Here is a 23,117-nt window from a genome sequence, read left to right as displayed (position 1 = left end):
CTCATGTTTCAAAGTCAAGAATTTGCTAGGCCTTTCCCTTCCCCAGCATTCAGTATGTAGGCTGTTATGATGAGTCACCGAAGGAGGAAAAAACAAAATACCAGCTAAGTCCAGAAAAACCAGAGAGGTTGGCAGCTATCGGATTGCAGACCCCTGAACCTATCCACAACAACTAGCAGTAGCCGTGGGGGGTTCCTATGGTGCCCTAGACCCCTCGATCACAGCCGGAGAACTATATAGCCTAAAGACAGAAAGGGGAAAAACTAAACTGCCCCAGAGCAGACCCCAAAGCAATAGGCAGCCCCCAACATATAATGACGGTGAAGCAAGATGAAAACACTAACACAGATAGAAAGATAGGTTGAGCAAATGATGGGGCCCAAGCTAACTACATAGGACAGGATAGGAAGGCTGCTGACTGCCATCCGCAAAAACCCTATCAAAATGAGCCAACCGACTGATAGGAAAAACAGGCCCTGAAGTCGCTAGGCTTCAAAAGACTATATCAGCACTCAGGTATATTCTGAAGACAGAGCAAAATATCAACAGATCAGAGACAAAAATGGAATTCAGCTCACCCCCGGCCGGGGATGGCAGAACTCCCAAAAAACAAGGCAAAACAAAAACAAAACAGAAGAGTACAAAGCAGAGCAGAAAAACTTAGCTTTGAGATGCAGGAATCAGACTGGTCTCCAAGAATCCAGCAGGAAAATCACCAGCCAGGAAGGGCGTCGGCAGCCTTATTTCCAGTCCTCAATTCCAGCCACCCCGTCATCATCTAGCTCCCCAGGAGTTTGGTAATCAGTCTCACTACCTTCCTTCACTAGAGGAGGGAGTTCATCAGACCTCAATGGTGAAGGGAAAAATGAACTCACAACAGTACCTCCCCCTTGAGGAGGGGTCACCGAACCCTCATCGATGCCACCAGGGCGATCCGGGTGAGCCCATTGAAAGGCACGCACCAATCTTTCGGCATGAATATCAGAGGCAGAGACCCAGGAATTATCCTCCTGACCATAACTCTTCCACTTAACCAAATACTGGAGTCTCCGTCTAGCCAGACGGGAATCCAGTATCTTCTCTACCTCATATTCCATCTTACCTTCAACCAATATAGGGTCAGGAGGTGCCACCACAGGAACTACTGGTTCAACAAACCTCTTCAACAAGGACTTATGAAACACATTATGAATTTTAAATGTGACAGGAAGAGCCAACCGAAAAGAGACCGGATTAATAATCTCCAAAATCTTGTAAGGTCCAATAAATCTAGGCTTAAACTTAGGAGAAGCCACCTTCATAGCGATATTTTTTGATGACAACCAAACCATATCACCCACCTTAAACTGGGGACCAACGGTCCTACGCCGGTTGGAAAACCGCTGGGCCTTTTCCTGGGAGAGAGACAACTTATCCACTACTTGGTCTCAGATCTGGTGCATTCTCTCCACCACAGTGTCAACACCTGGGCAGGCAGAAGGCTCCACCTGCCCTGAAGAAAATCGAGGGTGAAAACCAAAGTTACAAAAAAAAGGTGACATCAAAGTGGCAGAACTAGCTCTATTATTTAAAGCAAATTCGGCCAAGGGCAAAAATGAAACCCAATCATCCTGATCGGCAGAAATAAAACATCTCAAATACGACTCCAAAGTCTGGTTTGTTCTCTCCATCTGCCCATTGGTCTGAGGGTGAAACGCAGAGGAGAAGGACAACTGAATTCCCAGCTTGGAACAGAAAGTCCTCCAAAATCTAGACACAAACTGAACTCCTCTGTCAGATACAATGTTCTCAGGAATCCCGTGCAAGCGAACCACCTGTTGCAAAAACAAGGGCACCAACTCAGAGGAAGATGGCAACTTAGGGAGTGGTACAAGATGGACCATCTTAGAGAATCTATCACAAATCACCCAAATAACAGTCATTCTCTGAGAGAAAGGCATATCAGAGATAAAATCCATTGAAATATGGTCCATGGCCTCCTGGGCACTGGCAAAGGCATCAACAAGCCACTAGAGCGAGAACAAGGTTTAGACCGGGAGCAAGTCCCACAGGACTGCACAAAATTCCTGACATTACGAGACAAGGCGGGCCACCAAAAAGATCGACTCACCAGATCTCTAGTACCAAAAATACCTGGATGACCAGCCAATGCAGAGCAATGAACTTCAGACATCACTCTCTTCCTCCACTGGTCAGGAACATACAACTTTCCACTGGGACAACGCTCAGGTTTGTCCTCCAGAAACTCTTCCAGAGCACGTCTCAAATCGGGCGAGATGGCAGAAAGAACTACCCCCTCGCCTAAGATGGTAGCAGGCTTAGTCACAACAGGAGAATCAGCAAGGAAACTCCTAGAGAGGGCGTCTGCCTTGACATTCTTAGTGCCCGGAAGAAAAGAGACCACAAAATCAAAACGTGTGAAAAACAAGGCCCACCTAGCCTGTCTAGGATTCAAGCGCTTGGCCGACTCCAGGTAAATCAAATTCTTGTGGTCAGTAAGGACCACGACTTGGTGTTTGGCTCCCTCCAACCAATGTCTCCACTCCTCAAATGCCCATTTCATGGCCAACAGTTCCCGATTCCCCACATCATAGTTACGTTCGGATGGGGAGAACTTTTGGGAAAAGAAAGCACAAGGATTCATTTTAGATGTCACAGGATCTTTTTGGGACAACACCGCTCCTGCACCAATCTCAGAAGCGTCCACCTCCACCTGAAACGGGAGTGAGACATCAGGTTGCCGCAAAACCGGAGCAGAAGTGAATCTTCGCTTCAGCTCCTGAAAGGAAGAAACAGCCTCTGGAGACCAATTCAGCACATCAGCACCCTTCCTAGTCAAATCCGTCAATGGCTTGGCAATACCAGAAAAATTAGCTATAAATTTCCGATAAAAATTAGCAAAACCCCAAAACTTCTGGAGGGCCTTCAAAGAAGTGGGCTGAACCCAATCATAAATGGCCTGTACCTTGGCCGGGTCCATTTCAATAGTTGACGGAGACAAAATAAATCCCAAAAATGAAATCCTCTGTACCCCAAAAAGGCATTTCGATCCCTTGACATACAGGGAATTCTCCCTCAAGATCCGGAACACAGTCCGAACATGTTCCACATGAGAGTCCCAATTCTTGGAGAAGATCAAAAAATCATCCAGATAGATAATCAAAAATTTATCCACAAAGTCTCGGAATATATCATTCATGAAGCACCGGAAGACAGAAGGGGCATTAGTGAGCCCAAAAGGCATCACCAGGTACTCAAAATGTCCCTCCGGAGTATTAAACGCCGTCTTCCATTCATCCCCATGCTTAATGCGAATAAGATTATATGCCACCCTGAGGTCAAGCTTGGTAAACCAGCAAACACCTTTAACTCTGGAGAATAGATCAGAAATCAGGGGTAACGGATACTGATATTTAACAGTAATTTTGTTGAGGGCACGATAGTCAATACAAGGCCTTAATGAACCATCCTTTTTAGCCACGAAAAAAAACCCAGCACCTAAGGGTGAAGAGGATGGTCTAATATGACCCTTCTCCAATGCCTCCTTAATATAGGATCGCATAGCCTCGTGCTCGGGTACAAATAAATTGAAAAGCCGACCCTTGGGGAATTTACACCCCGGGTTCAGCTCAATAGCACAGTCATAACTCCTATGAGGAGGCAAAGACGCAGACTCATTCTCACTAAATACATCATAAAAGTCAGCCAAATAGTCAGGAACATCATGTGACTGGGGAGAGGTGGAGAAAACAGGAGCATCACTAAGGGCACACCGACAACCCCAACTCACCACAGACAAAGTTTTCCAATCCAGAACTGGATTGTGGATTTGCAACCAGGGAAACGCCAGAACAATGGTATCATGCAAATTATGCAACACCAAAAATCTGCAATTTTCTTGATGGTCTGGGGCGACCCGCATTACCACCTGGGTCCAAAACTGAGGTTTATTCTTCGCCAAAGGAGTAGCATCAATACCCCTCAAAGGGATAGGCGTCCGCAGAGGTGTCATAGGAAATCCACAACGTTTAGCAAAATCCAAGTCCATCAGGTTCAGAGCTGCTCCTGAATCCACAAAAGCCTTGGCGGAAAATGTGGACAGTGAGCAGATCAGAGTAATTGCCAGAAGAAACTTAGGTTGAACACCACCCGCAGAAAACGTGTGTGCACAACGTTTCTCTCGTTTAGGGCAGACAGAAATAATATGCGAGGCATCTCCACAAAAAAACACAGCTTATTACGCCTTCTGAACTCCTGACGTTGCGCCCTAGACAAAACTCTATCACATTGCATAGGTTCAGACATTTGTTCAACAGGTGGTAACATCTCTCGTGTAGTTTTGTGTTCACGTAAACGCCGATCCACCTGAATGGCTAATGACATAGAATCGTCAAGACCAGAGGGAACAGGAAATCCCACCATAGTATCTTTTACAGTTTCTGACAAACCCTTCCAAAAGAGGGCTGCCAAGGCACCATCATTCCAGGTAGTAAGGACGGCCCACTTTCGGAATTTTTGACAGTACAACTCTGCCGAATCCCGACCCTGGCTTAATGCCAACAGGGTCCTTTCAGCCTGATCAATAGCATTAGGTTCATCATACAACAACCCCAAGGCTTGAAAAAATGTGTTCACATTATTCAGAATAGGATCATCAGGTTTCAAAGAAAAAACGCCCAATCCTGGGGATCGCCACGCAGCAAAGAGATGACAATTTTAACCTGCTGCGCGGCGATCCCCGACGAGTTAGGCTTCAAGGCAAAAAATAATTTACAATTATTCTTGAAATTCAAGAATTTAGACCGATCCCCCAAAAATACATCAGGAGTAGGAATCCTTGCTTCAGCAGCATGTGAATGAGCAAGATAGGCGGAAATTCCCCGCACTTCAGCAGCGAGCTGCTCCACACGATCAGACAATTGCTTCATCTCCATTGAGAGAAAAATTCCCCCTAAGGCCTCAGAGATATAGAGGAAAAAATATGCACACAAAAAAAAAAAATTCTGACACTTTTTTTTTTTTTTTTTACAATTCTCTCCTGCTATTGAGTACCCTAGGATCTGCGGTATGGCTGGTGATTCTGTTATGATGAGTCACCGAAGGAGGAAAAAACAAAATACCAGCTAAGTCCAGAAAAACCAGAGAGGTTGGCAGCTATCGGATTGCAGACCCCTGAACCTATCCACAACAACTAGCAGTAGCCGTGGGGGGTTCCTACGGTGCCCTAGACCCCTCGATCACAGCTGGAGAACTATATAGCCTAAAGACAGAAAGGGAAATCTAAACTGCCCCAGAGCAGACCCCAAAGCAATAGGCAGCCCCCAACATATAATGACGGTGAAGCAAGATGAAAACACTAACACAGATAGAAAGATAGGTTGAGCAAATGATGGGGCCCAAGCTAACTACATAGGACAGGATAGGAAGGCTGCTGTCTGCCATCCGCAAAAACCGTATCAAAATGAGCCAACCGACTGATAGGAAAAACAGGCCCTGAAGTCGCTAGGCTTCAAAAGACTATATCAGCACTCAGGTATATTCTGAAGACAGAGCAAAATATCAACAGATCAGAGACAAAAATGGAATTCAGCTCACCCCCGGCCGGGGATGGCAGAACTCCCAAAAAACAAGGCAAAACAAAAACAAAACAGAAGAGTACAAAGCAGAACAGAAAAACTTAGCTGTGAGATGCAGGAATCAGACTGGTCTCCAAGAATCCAGCAGGAAAATCACCAGCCAGGAAGAAGGGCGTCGGCAGCCTTATATCCAGTCCTCAATTCCAGCCACCCAGTCATCATCTAGCTGCCCAGGTGTTTGGTAATCAGTCTCACTACCTTCCTTCACTAGAGGAGGGAGTTCATCAGACCTCAATGGTGAAGGGAAAAATGAACTCACAACAGTAGGCCTTGTGTCACCTTGTGTCACCAGACCCTTTTTAGTCACCATATTTCTCAAGTATGTCTCTTTACCAGACCTTTCTCTCCATGACCGCCTTCAACGGTAGGTGCAGTCATGAGACTCACTTACAGTCGAGCCTACTGTCTGATCTGAGTATGACCCATCTAGTACATTACAGGATCTCCCACCTAGGTCACTCAGCACTGAGCTAACAGAGAAGTCACTACTTCTAAGGCTGGGTTCACATGTAGCGGAACTCTCGCGGAAATTACCGCGAGAATTCCGGAATTCCATTCCACGGGAAAATCTCATTTTAAATTCCCGCGATTTTCCCGCGGAAAAACTAGCATTTTGCAAGCGTAATTAGCTTGCAGAATTGCTAGCGTTTTCCAAGCGATCTGTAGCATCGCTTGGAGAACTGATTGACAGGTTGGTCACACTCGTCAAACATAGTGTTTGACGAGTGTGACCAACTTTTTACTATTGAGGCTGCCTATGTGGCATCAATAGTAAAAGATAGAATGTAAAAAATAATAATAAAAAAAAATATTGATATTCTTACCTTCCGGCGTCCCGCGCAGCCTTCCCGCCTCTCTCCACGCTCCCGGTCCCAGTAATCCTTTGCGACAATTACCGCGATGACGTCCGTTCTCGCGGGATCGCGATGTCTCACGGTCATTCGTGATGACATCGCGTGAATGACCACGAGACTTTGCGATCCCGCGAGAACGGACGTCATCGCTCGCAAAGGATTACTGGGACCAGGAGCGTGGAGAGAGGCGGGAAGGCTGCGCGGGACGTCGGAAGGTGAGAATAACAATATTTTTTATTTTAAATTCTATTTTTTACAGAGATATGGTACCCAAAGCAGTAAGTAAGCAGAAAAATGCATTCCTATGGGTGCGGGATCGCCGCGATTCCGCGAACTTAATGAGCATGCTGCGTTTTTTACCATGAAGCGATTCCACCGCGGTAAAAACCGCAGCATTAGCACAGCATTGCGGAATCCCATAGGAATAAATTGCGTGGTTAAAACCGCCACGTGTGAACTCAGCCTAAATCTTCCATTCTTTAGGGAACCCTTTTGTTTCTCCAGACCTCGGGTTGAAAATGAGTGCCATCTTCCTTCCATTTCCTGCAGCTGTTTATTAACCTGCAGTCTTTCCCCTCTACCTCCCTTAGGTGGGCCTCCCGATATTCCAGGAGCATTCGGATATTCCTAAGGCTTTCCATTGAGCTGACAATGACGAATGGAACCATCTCATCTTCATCAGCTACCTGGGCTTCGTCATCAGCCGGAATCCTCAGACTCGCCCAGCCGACTTTGAGCTTCCCTGGCATGCTCCAAACATCGAGCGACTTCCTTATTCCTCAACAGGATCATGTATTTTGTGCGGAGACAGTGTACGTGCATAGCACTCAGGATCGCCACCTGCTTCACTGTGACTTCCCTAGTCGACAGTGTGACCAACTGCTGAGTCTCTGACGCCTAGTACACACTACACGCTTCTACTACCTTGCTAAAGGCCTCATGCACAGCCTCACTGGCACAAGCTTCTCGCACTTCTTCGGGTGCCTCTATCATGCATTTGAAGAGCGAAGCCTCACCCTCTTCATGGACGGACGGCTCCTGCCTTGCCTTGGACATTCCCATCAAGTCATCTGCTCCGACTGGGTGATTGTCTTGTCTAGCTCTTAGCGCAAACCCTCCCTGAGCTTTACACTCTTCAAGATCCCTCGCCAAGATGGGTATTTGCATCTCCGCCTCGTTACCAGTCTGGCTCTGCCGATGGAAGTCTGCGACCACCAACCCCTTCTCTTGTAGAAGTTCTCCTAATGCTTCTCTGAGCACCTCCATATCTTTCAATATGGCCTTGTTCATGGTTTGACAAGTTGACAGGTGACCTCTGAGCTCAAAGACTTCCTTCTATAGCTCATCCACTCTGTGCTCAGCCACTTGTCTCAGGACCTTTTCTCGTTCAACATGCTCTTTTACTGTCTCTTTAAGCATTTCTATTTCGTGATCCTGTTTTCTTTTGGCTAGCATGTGTTGCACCATAACGTCTTTAATTACATTTTCAGATAGGCCAGCCTTCCCACCCACACTCTGCCACTTCAGAATTCTACCTGTTCTTTCATCAACAGGGTCAGCTTTCTCTTGGGTCTTTCATCCATTACCTTCTGTTGGAGGTGGTTTCCCTTCCTGAATATTTCCTATATAATCAGTAACTCAAGTTTGGGAAAATGACAAAGATATTTAATGACAAGTAAAATAAAATAGTAATAAGACAATTCAAACAATAATATAACAATAAAACCTTTCTTCAATGTCCTAGAATTAGATAAATACCAATACAAATATCTATGTAATACAAGTATACTTAGCAATGGTTCTTCATGGCAATAATGAGAGAGCGAGAGAGAGATTGCCTTGATTCTTCCTTCATTTATACCTAGATTTCACATTCACACCCACATACAACCCATGACTCCACCCTTCTTCCGGTATCTTCTGTGGCAAATATCCAATCATCTTCCTGTAATAGGAACACTGTCATTGGCTGCAGTATTCAACATTTTCACGTAGATGGCGTCCTTGTATTTAGCATAAAGTCCTGGTGTCAAAAGGCCTGAGGGTATTCAGTTTAGGCCAAGACTAGATGTCCATCTGAAGAACAATAGTTTATCATCCAAGCACCACAGACATTGTGTATCAATATACATATCCATAGGCCGGAGACAGGATGTTTATCTCAGGAACACTGGTTCGTAATGGAAACCCACAGGAGCTGTGTACGTATGTAGATAACCATAGGTCACAAACAGGATAGAGGCTATTCATTCAAGACCTCCACAGTGTGCACCTATATCTTCTATTATGTTGGAAGGCCAGTATTCATTTCGTATGCAGATGCACTTTTATCTTATGTCTAAAACAAAAAGACATCACACACGAACGTAGGCCTTCTCATGTACATAGTCTTGCACCTGGTTTATCTCATGAATAGAGTCCTGGAATTATTCAGCTCTCATAAATTCAATATAAAGTTCAGTGATTCCTATGATATATATATATATATATATATATATATATATATATATATATATATATATGTTGTCCATGTCATCTTCCAACACCTTCGACTGCCTCTAGGGTCTCCGCTGGGCTCTCTGAAGAATCACCGTTATCGCTCCCAGACTCCAAAGCCGCGATTCCCTCAGATTCCCGTTCTCTCTGATGCTTCAATTTGGCCTGTAAGTCTATCACTTTTTGTCTGACGAGACAACTCTTTAGCGAGGTCCTGGAACTCCTGCTTTTCAGCATCAGGTTCTCTGGAGACTCCACTGTCACAAAGTGCCAGTTTTGTTTTCCCCACGTCATCGACCACCTCTGTGCTGGGGTTTGTCCACGGCAATGTGACCTCCTTATCAAGGACATTAAGTTTGTTTGCACCTGATCCCGTCTCTTCGTCAGAGGGTTTAGCCTGACCTAGCTTTCTGTGGCCGCCATGTCCCCGGCGACGAGAGAAAGACTTGCTATTTTTACTCGGATCCTCCTTACCACACTCTCTTTCCCTTGTGTTAGAGTCACAGTCTGAATGGGAGTCACCACTACTCACCCTATCACCCTGGCACCACCAGTCCCCACTTAAACAGGTGTTAGACCACTTTCCTGGAACTACCTCGTTTTCAACGGTCACACTGTTGGTCACCTCTGCTAAGTCCGAGAGTTGGTCAGACCCACACTTTTTTCCGGTCACTCCTACGTCTGACTCGTTCATTTTGGGAGGTGTTACTGTCTTAATGTACGCCACCCCAACAGTAGAGAGCCCTCCACCTTCCTGCTGTACAGGAGCTTCCTCCTCCCACAAGTCTGAGAACAGCCTAGAGTCCCGGCCTACTATCACCGGACAGGTTAAGTTCGGGACTATAGCGACCTAATGGCCTGCAATGTCCCTGATCATCTTGAGGATCACCAAGGCCACTGAATAGTCTTCAGTGCCCCCATGGATACAGGTGATTGCAATCTTCCTTTTGGATATTACATATTTATCGGGCACAGCCCTCACTAGGGTCACCGAGCTCCTAGAATCGACCAGTCCGAATACATCCTCTGCGTTCAACTGCAGGTCAAAGCCACGTAGCCTCTTGCTGGGAAGGTAGTTCATATGGCAGACTGGACACACATAGCACCACTGTCCTTATCAACAGTCCGTCTGCATCACCCCTTTGATTTTGGGATGCTCCTCCCTCTTTTGGGTAACTGCCACTTTCTGGGATACCGCCTCCTTTTGGGACTCCACCCCGTTTGGTCAACCATCCCTATTTGTGTCACCGCCCCCTTTTGAGACTCCACCCCTTTTTGGGCAACATCCCTATTTATGTCACTGCCCCCTTTTGAGACTCAACCCTTTTTGGTCAACCACCCCTATTTGTGTCACCCCCCCCTTTTGGGACTCCATCCCTTTTAGTGACACCACCCCTCTCTAGGGTACACCCTGTGGACTCCCCCAAGGTCCTCTCAGGCCCCAGTTTGCACATTACACCCTTTTCTCTTTGGGCTTGCACTGGCCCTTTAAGAGTTTGTACGACCTGGACCACCAATGTCCTTTTACAACACCTCACCAGCTCCTGCTGGCACTGCCACAGCTCCTGCTGCAGCCACTGGCTCTCCTGGCACCTCCAGCTGCTGATCATAAGCTGCTGCTCCTTCCTTCAGCCGATCCACAAGGCTCCGCACTGCTTTGCACGGCTCTGCACGGCTCTGCAAGGTTCTGCACCTCTCTGCACGGCTCCAGACGGCTCTGCCGACCTTCAGATGGCTCTGCAGACCGCCAGACAACTCTGTGGACCTTGAAACGGCTATGCAGACCTCCAGACGGCTCTGCGGACCTCCAAACGGCTCTGCGGACCTCCACAGCAAACTTCGCAATCCCTCCGAGTTACTGCCAGAAGCTTGTAATCTTCGTGGCCCCATCGCGCCACTGCCAGATGTTTGGAGTTTGTGGACCCCCCCCCCGATCTACAGCAAGCTGTCTTGAAAAAATTTTCGTGGACCCGCCGATCCACAGCAAGCTGCTCAGAGTTTGTGAACCGTTGCCCGCAGTCTAGCACCATATGTGAGATAGCGCTCCCTGAGTGTGTTGGGGAACACTTGCTTGGCAACGGGATTAAGGGACACAGGAACAGTTTCTCACAGAAACAATTCAGTTTATTTACGTAGCATAAACAGCATAACGTAAAGTCCAGTTCATTACATCAACAAAACATATTATGACCACATGTCTGTTCATGTAGCAGATAAACCCCTCTGCTACTCTTACAACCCCTTTGTCTTAGGTTACCTTCCTGGAGCTCCACTCCACATGCTGACTCCTTGTCAGTCCTGGCTTCCAGGGAAGCTGCCTTACTAGGATCACTGTCCCGTATAATGACTTGCTCAGTAAGGTCCCACCCGACAGTTCCAGACCCTTAGAAGGTTGGTAGCTTCCCCAACCCAGTTAGACGTCATAGGCTCTGCAGATACATGGTCTCACCATGTGCTATCAGGAAGTCAGTCCTCTTGCAGAACCTTCCAACACAGAGACCATGTGATCAAACAAAAACAACAGTCTCACTATATCGTATGAGACACACCCCTTGATGGGAGGTAGGTGGTTTACCAGTCCCACCCAGCTCTCCAGCCAACCCTGTAAGTCCAACCCCTTATAAGCTAAACAAAGCTAATGGAACCACAGGTCCCAGAGCAACAGTTAGGGCTCACAGCGCAGAGGATCTCCTCCTCTGCGACACATACCGGCCATTCACAACAACGCCAGTCACTGTCTCACAGCATTTTAACATGGGTGTGTGGTATTTTTATATCCAATGTATATAGCTGTTATGAATACATTGGGGTTGACTCATGAGTTTGCCCTAGAAATCTGGTATAAAACTATTTGATTGTCACAAAATTTTACAGCAACTTGCACAAATTTTGCAATTTTTGGGAGGTAGTTTTAAGCCAGCACTGCCAACTTTTTAAAATGAGAGAGAATCTTAAACTGTTGCATGACAGCTGAAAGATGTACAAAATCTGTTAAAAGGTACACACCTCTGCATGAATGTGGCACATCTTACTTCAGCAGATCCTTTATCAAGACTCTATCCACCAGAGACAAGGTGACCTAGTTAGGGTCCATCAATGATGTCATCTTGTCACTCATGGATGACTTATGCAATTTTGATCAAAACTATAAACATAGTGCCTTAGTTTTTTTTACGTGTGTAGCAATAGTGAAATTCATGCATTCATGAATTGCAGAGTAGTGTTGCATAGTGTTGGAATATATACAGTTTACTGGCAATCACGTACGTGCACCTGCACACCTGCCTTGATGAATCAGACCCTTTGTGTTTCAGTTCTGCACCATTAATCATGTTATTGTTTGCTAAGAGTGAAAGGGAAGATTCCTGATTACATACCAAGGTTGGAAACCTGTACACACCTAACCTGCTCTCTGCCGAGAAGTGAATTCAATCTCCTGCAACTCTTTGTGAGTCAACTATCAGAGATTTGTGCTTTTTAATTATTAAGGGGGCTTTCCAGCACTTAACCTCCAAGCCTGAAAGGTCTTAGTGAAACAAATTATTTTTGTTTTATGCCTCTCAGCATTTCAACAGTGAAACCTTTTTTTTTTGTTGTTGTTTTCACTGACATTTACTGCACTTATTAATTTTTTTCTTATGTCACATTTTTTCATTATTTTCACTGCATCCATAGGAGCCCCAGATACAGGAAAACATGCCCTTACTGTGCCACCAGTCACTGGCAGAACTGATGTAAGTCTGCTAGAAATCATCAGCCTTGTTATACTCAACATTTGTGTATGTAAGGTATAACTGAGGGTTTAATAGAAGAATCAGTTTTGCAGATGCTTCTATTCACTTCTTAAATAGCACTATTTAATCATTAACCGAAAATCCAAAAGCAGTCTTTACCTGCTTCTTTCTTCTCCCCATGTTCCTCGGCAGTTCGAGGCAGCAGGAGCATTAATGCAGCAATGTAAAAAAAAATTACTGCATTCTTGCCACATGCAACATCTGCCATCAAAAAACAGTGAACAATTGGAAATAAGTTAATATTAATGACTAGAGTTGAGCGAAACGGGTCGGTCATATTCAAAAGTCGGCGACTTTCGCTGAAGTCGGGTTTCATGAAACGAAACCCGACCATAGCGTGAGGTCGGCGACCATAGCGCCAATGTCGCATTTCAAAAGATGCTTCCAGCGCCCTTTTTCAGCCAGTGATGGAGGACGCACACTGTGGGCAACGCGATGACATAGGCATCGGTCACCACCATCTTTGAGAAGGGCATGCAAGTGATTAGCTGGCTTTGTGTGGTGTCACAAGGGCTAAAAAAGGGCGTGAACGCCGTCCGCCATCTTACTTCTGCCGATCTTAGCATTAGGGAGAGGTTGCTGCTGCTGATTCAGAATAAGGGAGAGCCTTAGGCAGGGAAGAAGAACCAAAAAACTACTTCTGCTGTTAGTGATTTCCACGTCCAACACAACACTTTGTCTGCAGTGACAGGGGAGGCTCTATTTTTGTGCATCAGCTCTGTTGGTTATTAGGCTGCCTTATAAGGCTCCCTGATAGCTGCATTGCTGTTTGCACACTGCTGTGCAAACTGCTTTTTTAAAAGCAAAAATACTTTTCTTCCTCTTTTCTGCACAGTTACCAAGCGTTCATTTTTCCACCCTTTTGTGTGTGCAGCAGACCTGCTTATTAGGCTGCCTGCGTCCATACTTGGACTGAGAGCATCATTGTCAGCATCCTCAAATCTCACCAATCCTATAGACACCCTCCACCTTGTCATACACCGTCCAATTTCAGCCTGTTACATTGAGGTGTAATCTCTCCTGGGCCTGAGACAATAGGTCTGCATCCTCCAATCTATAGTGAGATTCAAATCTCACCAATCCTATAGACACCCTCCACCTTGTCATACACCGTCCAATTTCAGCCTGTTACATTGAGGTGTAATCTTTCCTGTGCCTGAGACAATAGTTCTGCGTCCTCAAATCTATAGTGAGATTCGAAATCTCACCAATCCTATAGACACCCTCCACCTTGTCATACACCATCCAATTTCAGCCTGTTACATTGAGGTGTAATCTCTCCTGGGCCTGAGACAATAGTTCTGCGTCCTCAAATCTATAGTGAGATTCAAATTCTCACCAATCCTATAGACACCCTCCACCTTGTCATACACCATCCAATTTCGGCCTGTTACATTGAGGTGTAATCTCTACTGGGCCTGAGACAATAGTTCAGCGTCCTCAAATCTATAGTGAGATTCAAATTCTCACCAATAGTAGATACACCTTCTACCTTGTTTTACAGTACCATATAGCTGTTGGTATTTTGCGTACTTTGTCACAAAAATGAGGAAGTATGGTGGAAGACGCCATGGAAGTGAGCGGGGTTGCCAGCTGGTCCTGATGGTGGTGGTGGTGGTGTTGCATCTGTTGGTAGTGGCAAAAGCACAATAGCACCTAAGGCAGGAGGTGTTGAGCCTGCGTCATTGTTTGGCTCCACAAGGCCTCGAAGGCTCTCTTTTCTGGGAGCAGGTAAACCACTTTTAAAGCCGGAGCTTCAGGAACAAGTTTTGGCTTACATTGCTGACACAGCCTCCAGCTCTCTCGCCTCCTCTTCTGAAGTTTCAAAAAATAAAAGCACCGAGTCGTCAGTGGAGGCTCCTGGTCAGGAACAACACCTTTCCTTGTGTCCTTCACCCCTACCAAAAGTGAAGGCTGTGGCAGGCCACACTACCGATTACTCCATGGAGCTCTTTTCACATACCATGCCTGGGTTAGCAAGTCAAATCGTGAATTCCCCAGTACAAGATTAATCTGACATGGAGTGCACTGATGCACAGCCACTGCTAGATTTTTCTGCTGGTACATTCACTCAGAGCACTACATTGTCCTCGCAGTGTACTGAGGCAGAATCAGACCCTGATGAAACTCAGGTGCCCCTTCCCGCATACTATACCACCTTACACGGTGACACAGAGGAAGGTGTACATGAAATTGAAGAGGAGGTGATGGATGACCCAGTTGTTTTAATGTTTTATTTATTGAAATCTGCAAGTTACATCCGAAAGAAAGCAATCAACAGGGTAGCTTACAAAATTATTATATAACCTACAAATTCCACTTTTCGGGAGATAAACAGATAGTTTGAAATATCAATTCATGGCAAAAACTATTGATATATAGAGGTTTAAGGACACCAACAGCCTTAAAGGAACCTCCAGCAGCAGGATTATCTGGGTTCAAATCTGGGTTCTTCCCATCCACACGCCCCTGCTACATCACATATGCCATGATTTCAAACAAAGATGAAGAAGAACAAAAAAGAAGAAAAGAGAAGAGAAAAAAAAAACAGTATAGGGAGTAAAGGGACAGGAGGTCAAGTAATTAGAGGAAGAAGTTGGGATATAGGGGTGGAATATAAGGGAGATAAGGGGAGGGGGGGGAACACTAGGCAACAAGGATTTCGTCCACTCTGATAAAGCCAAGCAAGGAGGCCACCATAGCCTTATCAACTTCTACTAATGGATCTGAATCGGGTCCATGGGTGCCATACTCTTTCAAAAGCTGAAAGTGAGCCATTCACCAAGGCAGCCAGTTTGGCTACTTGATATAGCATATCTACCTTCTCTTGCAATTGGGATATAGATGGAATGGTAGTTGACTTCCAGTTCATAGGTATCAAAAGTTTCGCTGCTGAAAGAATGTGTTGAGTCAACAGAGCAGTATTTTTATGTCCAGTCGGTGACAGAAAATTTAAAAGCACTATCTCCGGTGTCAATGTAAGCTTTTTGCCCACAATTTCCCCGATATAATCCTCTACTAGTCGCCAGAACTGCAGCAGGGGTGGACAGGACCACCACATATGTAAGTATGTTCCCTCCGAATCACAGCATCTCCAGCATCTAGCAGAAGACCCCGTCCGCCAATAAGTGGTCTGCTGTGGTGTAATATACCATCTGGCGACTATTTTAAAGGAATTCTCTTGTGCTCTAACACATTGTGATGGGCCATGAGATGAATTATAAATGTGTGATATTTGATTTGGGGTAAACTTGAATCCCAAATCCTTTTCCCAATGTGTTATATAAGCTCTTTTGAGACAACAGTCAGTTATATTTAAAATCTGGTAAATAGACGACATTATCTTTTTGGGTTTATCCTTTGTTGCACAGAGAGTCTCAAATGCAGTCAGTGGGCGGGTAACGTCCGCTCCTAAAAGATACCGTGCCAAGGAGTCTCTTATAGAGCCGAATTGTATAAAGGTCAAGTTGGAAAGCCCTGGTTGCTTCTTCAGTTCCTGAAAGGAGGGGAGTGCCCCGTCCGCCAAGAGGTCATCAACCGCTACATTTGCCAGGGAACCGGGTTTGATTACATCATTGTCTCGGGAATAAGATGCATGTGGCATTATATCTGCCAACTTGAGTAAGGGGGACAAAGGGGGAACTAGAGTTTTCACCAATCCCTTCCATAATTTTAAGGTAGCTTTGGTGTGTATATTAGGTAGATTTTTGTTTATATTTTTACAAGGATATGCCAAAAGGATGGATCTCAGGGGATAAGGTGCTAGGGCTTCCTCCACCTCAATCCACTGCTTATTGTTAGGAGACCGCAACAGGTCTACCACTCTGGTAAGCATTGTCGCTTGGTAGTACCTCATTATGTCTGGTGCACCCATCCCACCCCTCGATTTGTTTAATGTTAATGTCCTGTATGCTAATCGGGGCTTTTGCTTTTTCCAAACATATCTGCGGAATAATGTATTAATTTTAAAAAGATACGATTTGGGGATGGTGATAGGGAGCATTTGGAAAATATATATGAACTTGGGTAAGATTAGGCTCTTCAGTAAATTTTTCCTTCCCATCCACGACACATACGAGTCCCTCCATGATTTCATGATGGTTTCTACTGAGGCAATTAGGGGGGGAATATTCTGTTGAAAAAGGTCTCTATCCGATCTTCCTATCTTTACACCTAAATATTTGATATATTGTTTTGGCCAGGTGAATGGGTATGTACTTTTTAGTTTAGCTAAGGTATTCGGGGATATATGTATGTCTAGCGCTTCCGACTTAGACATATTTACTTTAAAATTGGAAATTTTGCTATATTGATCTATAAGAGCCATCAATGTTGGGAGTCCCAGCAAAGGATTAGTCATCAAGACTAAGAGATCGTCCGCAAATGCCGCTATTTTATAGTGTGTCTTATTGATGCGAATACCCTCTATTCCCTCATGTACTTGTATGGCCTTTAAGAGAGGTTCCATTGCTAGCACAAATAACAACGGGGATAGGGGACAGCCCTGTCTTGTTCCGTTCTTTATAGTAAATGCATCTGTTGTAAAATCGTTAATCCTAATATGTGCTGTGGGCTTATCGTACATTGCCATTACGGCTGCTATAAACGCTTCGGGTATCTCAAACTTGATCAGCACTTCCCGTAGGTATACCCAGTCCACCCTGTCAAAGGCCTTCTCTGCATCTGTTCCAAGAAGCATCAATGGTAGTTTACGATTTTTTGCGTATTGAAGAAGGTGCAATACTTTATGGACATTATCCCTTCCCTCCCTTCCACCCACAAACCCGGTCTGATTTAAGGAAATCAAATTTGGCAATGACTTGGCCATTCTTTTTGCCATCAGCCCTGCTAGGATTTTTAGGTCCACATTAAGGAGAGAGATTGGCCTATAGCTACTACATTGTTCAGGATCCTTCCCCTCTTTGTGTATTAGGGATATTCTGGCTGTAAGCATTTGGTTTGGCAATGGGTGGCCTTGTAAAACTGCGTTGCAAACGTTCAATAAATGTGGGAGTAGGAGGCCAGAGAAGGATTTATAGTAAAGTGCTGAGAATCCATCTGGACCGGGCGCTTTCCCCTTCGGGCACTTTGACAGGGCGGACTGCAACTCCCCCAGTGAAAAAGGTCTAGTAAGATATTGTTTTTGGGAATCAGACAAGACAGGCAGATCTAAAGTGCTTAGGAAGGACCTAGTGTCCATGCTTCTTTTAAGTGCGGAATCGGCGTTATCTTCCGGACGGAGATTATATAATTTCTTATAGTAGTCAAGGAATGCCCGCTCCATGTGCTCAGGAGCTTGCGAGCTGAACCCTTGTTCATTCTTAATTGAGTTAATCAGCGTACGTGACTGCCGCTTCCTTAGTTGCGATAACATTAATTTGGATGCTTTGTCTCCATGGACGTACATTCTGTTTTTCCATGTTGCATATAGCTTAGCAGATCTCGAGTTTAATATGTCTTTAAGTTGCTGTCTTTTTTGTTGCAGCTTCTCTAAGCTATGTTGATCTATTTTATGTTTATGTGTAAGCTCCAGCTGTGATATACTATCATAAAGATCCTGGATTTCTTTTTGTTGCAGTTTATTTAGAAAGGAAGTGATAGATATCAACTCCCCTCTGACAACTGACTTATGTGCTTCCCATAGTATCTGTGAGGAAATTTCTGGTGAAGCATTTTGCTCAAAATATTGGGAGAGCACTTTGTTTATACGTGTCTGTACCTCGGTACTTCCAAGTACTGACTCATTGAGCCGCCATACTCTATGTCGGGGAAAGGCTTTAGATAATGAGAATTTTAACAAAACCGAAGAGTGATCGGAATAAATATTCGGAATTATTTTCGCCTGTTGTATATTGGCAAGCATTTTACTGGATATAAAAATATAGTCTAAACGGTGGTAAGATTTATGAGGGTGGGAGTAGAAGGTGTAGTCTCGGTCAGAGGGGTTTAGATATCTCCATGTGTCAATCAATTGTAGAGATCCCAGTTGTGACTTTATTCTGTAAAGATCTTTAGGTGAGAGCGAACTTTTCTGTTTAGTCGTGTCTAGCAAAGGCTCTAATGCAACATTCAAGTCCCCACCCACTATCAATGCACCCTCTCTAAAGCCATCAATTTTTTTCAGTGTTGAGAGTACCCATCTCAATAGTTTTTTATTTGGTGCGTATAAACTGCACAATGTTACCAGGGCACCGTTTAGTAGACCTTTGACAAAGATGTAACGACCCTGAGGGTCCGCCATAGTTTCTCTTAGCTGGAAGGGCACTCCCCTTGCCACTGCTATTGACACTCCTCTGGAACCGGACTGGGTGGTTGTCGCATGAAACCATTTATCATAAATCGAGCTTTCAAAGGAGGGCAATTTATCCGGTTTGAAGTGCGTTTCCTGAATAAGCAATACTGCTGCCTGCTGTTTTTTGAATAGTTGTAATGTGTGGCGTCTAGTGTTTGGAGAGTTCAGCCCATGTGCGTTAAAAGAGATGAATGTGTGTACCTTATCCGAATCCATCATGTTTCTGTACACAGCAGCATCCCTGCAGCTCACGACGGGGACGAATCCTTGTGCCTATAGGTGTGGGGAGGGGGTCTAGGACAAGTAGACCAGACGAAAGAAAGAAAAGGGTAGAGAAAACAGAAAGGTAAAGAGGGGGAGAACACAATATTAACATTATCCATGTTATTAAGTTGCACAATATCATTGACCAATATGCCAACGTACCATAGTTACCTACTGACATTGTTTCATAGAATGCCAGCTTGAGGAAAATTCCAATCAACCTATAAACTAAATATGAAATATGAAATGCTCCATTCTAGGAGAATGCCCAGTTTGGGCTGTAACTAAATCTAGGTTGAAACCTTACAACGAATTATTGGATAGATGTGGCAGCAGTGCTTACCCATATTTGGAAAAGCACGCCAACCCCATCAGATTTGCTTCAACCACATTCAATACCCCAACTGGGGTAGACACCAAGAAAAACTTAACTGCAAAATCTGGGTCTAACCCAAAGATCAAGTATTGTCTCTGGAGTCCTTAGGAAGCGAGGTCTTTGTCAGCTTCCTTTTCAGCCTTTGTGATTTTGGCGTCAGGGCTATCTGCCACGCCGGGTCATCTGGCAGCGGATGCAATAGGGTCGCCGAATGGAAGGACTCCAGGTCCGGGTAGGCCTCCAGCTCAATCCCCAAGGACTCACATGCCTCTTTGATGTCTTGTGATGTTCTTGCTGAGATACCTTTGTCTCCATTTGTGATATGTACTCCAAACGGGAACAACCATCTAAAACGGACGCCTTTTTTTATCAATGCTTCAGTGAACGGTTTCAAGATCCTCCGCTTCCTGAGAGTGCTGGCCGATAAATCCTGGAAAAGTTTAATTTGTGAGCCTTCATACGAGATCTCCTGCGCCTCCCGCGCTCTGCGAAGAACTAAGTCTTTTGCTCGATAATCGAGGAAGCGACAGATCACATCTCGTGGAGTTTCCCCTTGAGAAGGCCTCGGACGCAATGCTCTGTGTACTCTCACCAGTTCGATTTCCTGCGGATCTGATTCATTAAGTAGTTCTTTGAATATCTCTTGTGTTGCTTTCCATAACGCCTCAAAGGCCACCGTTTCAGAAAGGCCTTTAACTCTTATGTTGTTACGACGTTCTCTGTTCTCATGATCTTCTAGCACCGTGTGAATTGTATGTAGTTGGATTTCATGGACTTTTAAAGAGTCTAGTACAGCGTTCGAACTTTGCGTCATGGCAACTTGCGAATTTTCCAATGTCTCAAGTCTGTGGCCTTGAAGTTTTAGGTCGTGTTTTATCTCTGCAAGTTCTTGTCCTATTGGCTCAAGAGCTTTAGACAATATACGTTTGATGAACGAACGAGTGACTAAGGCCTCTCTCGCTGTGCTGCCCGTGTCAGAGTCACTCTCCGGTTCAGAATCTGAATCTCCTAATGAGGTCAAATCACGAAGCTTGGATGGTTTAAGAGAATCTGACGGAACCGTTTGTTTTGTAAGAAAGTCATCCATGTCTGTTTGCGTAGTGGACTTTGTAGGTTTGGGCATGCTCTTTTGCGTTTTTACGCTGGATCTCCCCATTTTTGCAGTTATCTAAAGCAGAGAAGAATAGAGCAGTTTGAAGATTAGAATTCCTCTCGCTGGCTATGAATTTAGCTAATGTTCCATTTTATGCCCAATCTTATAAGTGATAAACAATGGAAAGAGATGTCGTTCTGGCTCTGGTCACTAGATGGCAGTCTATAACCACTTTCTGCTGGTTTTCCAGAGAATCCTCTCTTATATTCGTACAGCTAGGTATAACATGGGTTAATTAGAAAGCAAATAAGGGGGGGATGAAAGATGTAGGGACAGCACTGGTGGGGGGGGAGCGCTTAATACAGATCTAAGGCTCCTTATATTACTCCCTTCTCTCCTCGCACCCCTCGGGTCAGACAGTCTCAGGCCCCCACTTGATTAATTGATTATCTCCTTTATTGCTACGGAGTTAGGGAGAATGACCATGCTCTCCTGGTCCTCTGTCCCCTGAATCAGACCCCTCTGCTTAAGACACTCCGTCACCTTGCTTCTGTTATTTCAATGTTACCTCAGCTCCAGGAGACGCTTGAATTCCTCAGATCTCTCTCACTGACTGCAGAGAGGGGAGGAGGCTGAAGCGTGCCGCTGCACGTCTATTCTAGGTCCCGGGCCGCGTGTCTTCTGCAAGCCCGACGGGACTATTTTCAATGCTGCGGCGTGATACACACTCTCTGTAGCCGTCCCCCAGCTATGAGAATAGTAGCGATTTTATGTGTCCTGGTCAGGGGGTTTCGCAATGGTACCTTATTTGCAGGGGAGGGTTAGCTCCGGGGTCTCTCTTATCTGACAGCCTTGGGTCAGGGGTGAAGTCCTCTACCCGAGGCGATGGTGCTGTTAGCAGTATATCCTTCCGCCACTCCGGCAATCTCCCGCCTGCAGGGCCACAGTTATATGAATCCCTTCTTTATCCCGAACGTGACTTGCCACCCAGGGTCTATGCGATCCAGTGGGGTCCTGGTTTGGGTTGTAATGCGGGGATGGTATAAAAAGAAGGCTCTGGTGATATTAGAGCCCCTTTTGGTGCATTTGTCCGGGAGCTCAGGTTTCCTGCTTCTTGCTCCACCAACGTTCAGGCTCCGCCCCGGATGACCCAGTTGTTGACCCAGATTGGCATCCATTGGGGGAAGAGGGTGCCGCTGCCAATAGCTCAGAAGCGGAGGAGGAGGATCTGCAGCAGGCAACGACATCGCAACAGCTGTTATCTGGCATGACCGTAGCAGTCCAAAAACATGTTACAAAAACCAAAAGAGTTGCAGGACAGCTTGGCCAGACGGTCAAATTAGCACAGCGTGCAAGGTATCAAAATATCTTCCATAGTAGGAAGAGTGCAGTGTGGCACTTTTTTTAACAAAATCCTAATGATCAGGCAAAGGTTATCTGTAAGAAGTGCGCAAAGACCTTTAGCCGAGGGAAAAATCTGAGAAATTTGAATACCAGTTGCATGCTTAGACATTTAACCACCATGCACTTGCAAGCGTGGATGGACTACCAAACCTCATGTACCACATGTGCACCTGCTCCGAATGAAGGTAGTCAGCAACGCTACATCGCTTCCCCCACTGTAAGCCCACCGGTTAGCACACCACCAGCAGCAAATGTCGAGGTGTCGTCGCAAGGGCAAAGCAGTCATGGAATCACAATGTTATTGCTACGAAAGACTGAATCTAGGCCATCAGCAACACCACCAACACCATCACCATCACCAACCCTCTCTGTCAGCCATGTCCACCGCTAGTTCCAGCATATGCAGCTCTCAAGTCCAGCTCACCCTACCAGAGACTCGGAGTAGGACAAGAAAGTACTCATCCTCTCATCCGCGTACACTGGCTTTGAACGCCCACATTGCCAAATCTTGTTAGAGATGATGCCCTACCAGTTGGTTGAAAGCAAAGCTTTCCGCGAGCTCATGGCCTACACAGTACCACGCTATGACCTATCCAGTCGGCACTTCTTTTTTCACGAAAAGCCATCCCAGCCCTCCACGTGCATGTGAAAGGCCGCATTGTCCATGCACTCAAGCAATCAGTGAGTGGAAAGGTGCACCTCACAACAGATGCATGGTCCAGTAGGCATGGCCAGGACCGTTACGTGTCCATCACTGCGCACTGGGTTAATGTGGTGGATGCAGGGTCCACAGGGGACAGCGGCGGTGGGACAGTGCTGCCTAGCCCACGGTATAGGAAACAGTTGGCTGTAGGCGTTCGACCCTCCTCCTCCTCCTCCAGAAGCGAAAGCTCGTCCACAGAGCGCAG

General features: G+C 45.6%; 1 protein-coding gene across 2 annotated transcripts; it reads right to left on the bottom strand.

The window, feature by feature from the left end:
* Positions 1–15,008: 15,008 nt before the first annotated feature.
* LOC141100609 (uncharacterized) lies at positions 15,009–21,938 on the bottom strand. 2 transcript variants are annotated; one of them, XM_073589198.1, is made up of 2 exons: positions 21,374–21,938; positions 15,009–20,880 (listed from the first exon to the last, which is right to left on the bottom strand). In XM_073589198.1, the coding sequence occupies exon 2, from the start codon at positions 20,866–20,868 to the stop codon at positions 19,795–19,797; it is 1,074 nt and encodes a 357-aa protein (XP_073445299.1). In that variant the 5' UTR covers positions 20,869–20,880; positions 21,374–21,938; the 3' UTR covers positions 15,009–19,794. The 2 variants fall into 2 exon arrangements, with proteins under 2 accessions (XP_073445299.1, XP_073445300.1); XM_073589199.1 differs by having other exon boundaries at positions 21,609–21,938.
* Positions 21,939–23,117: the final 1,179 nt, after the last annotated feature.

This window comes from Dendrobates tinctorius, unplaced genomic scaffold (assembly GCF_039654945.1).
Source record: "Dendrobates tinctorius isolate UK_male_01 unplaced genomic scaffold, ASM3965494v1 ptg000107l, whole genome shotgun sequence".
NCBI lineage: Eukaryota > Metazoa > Chordata > Amphibia > Anura > Dendrobatidae > Dendrobates > Dendrobates tinctorius.
This window is presented reverse-complemented; position numbering and strand designations above follow the sequence as displayed.

Bases quoted from the DNA above. Each gene is read 5' to 3' on its own strand.
- LOC141100609 (XM_073589198.1), bottom strand. From the start codon at position 20,868: ATGGGGAGATCCAGCGTAAAAACGCAAAAGAGCATGCCCAAACCTACA.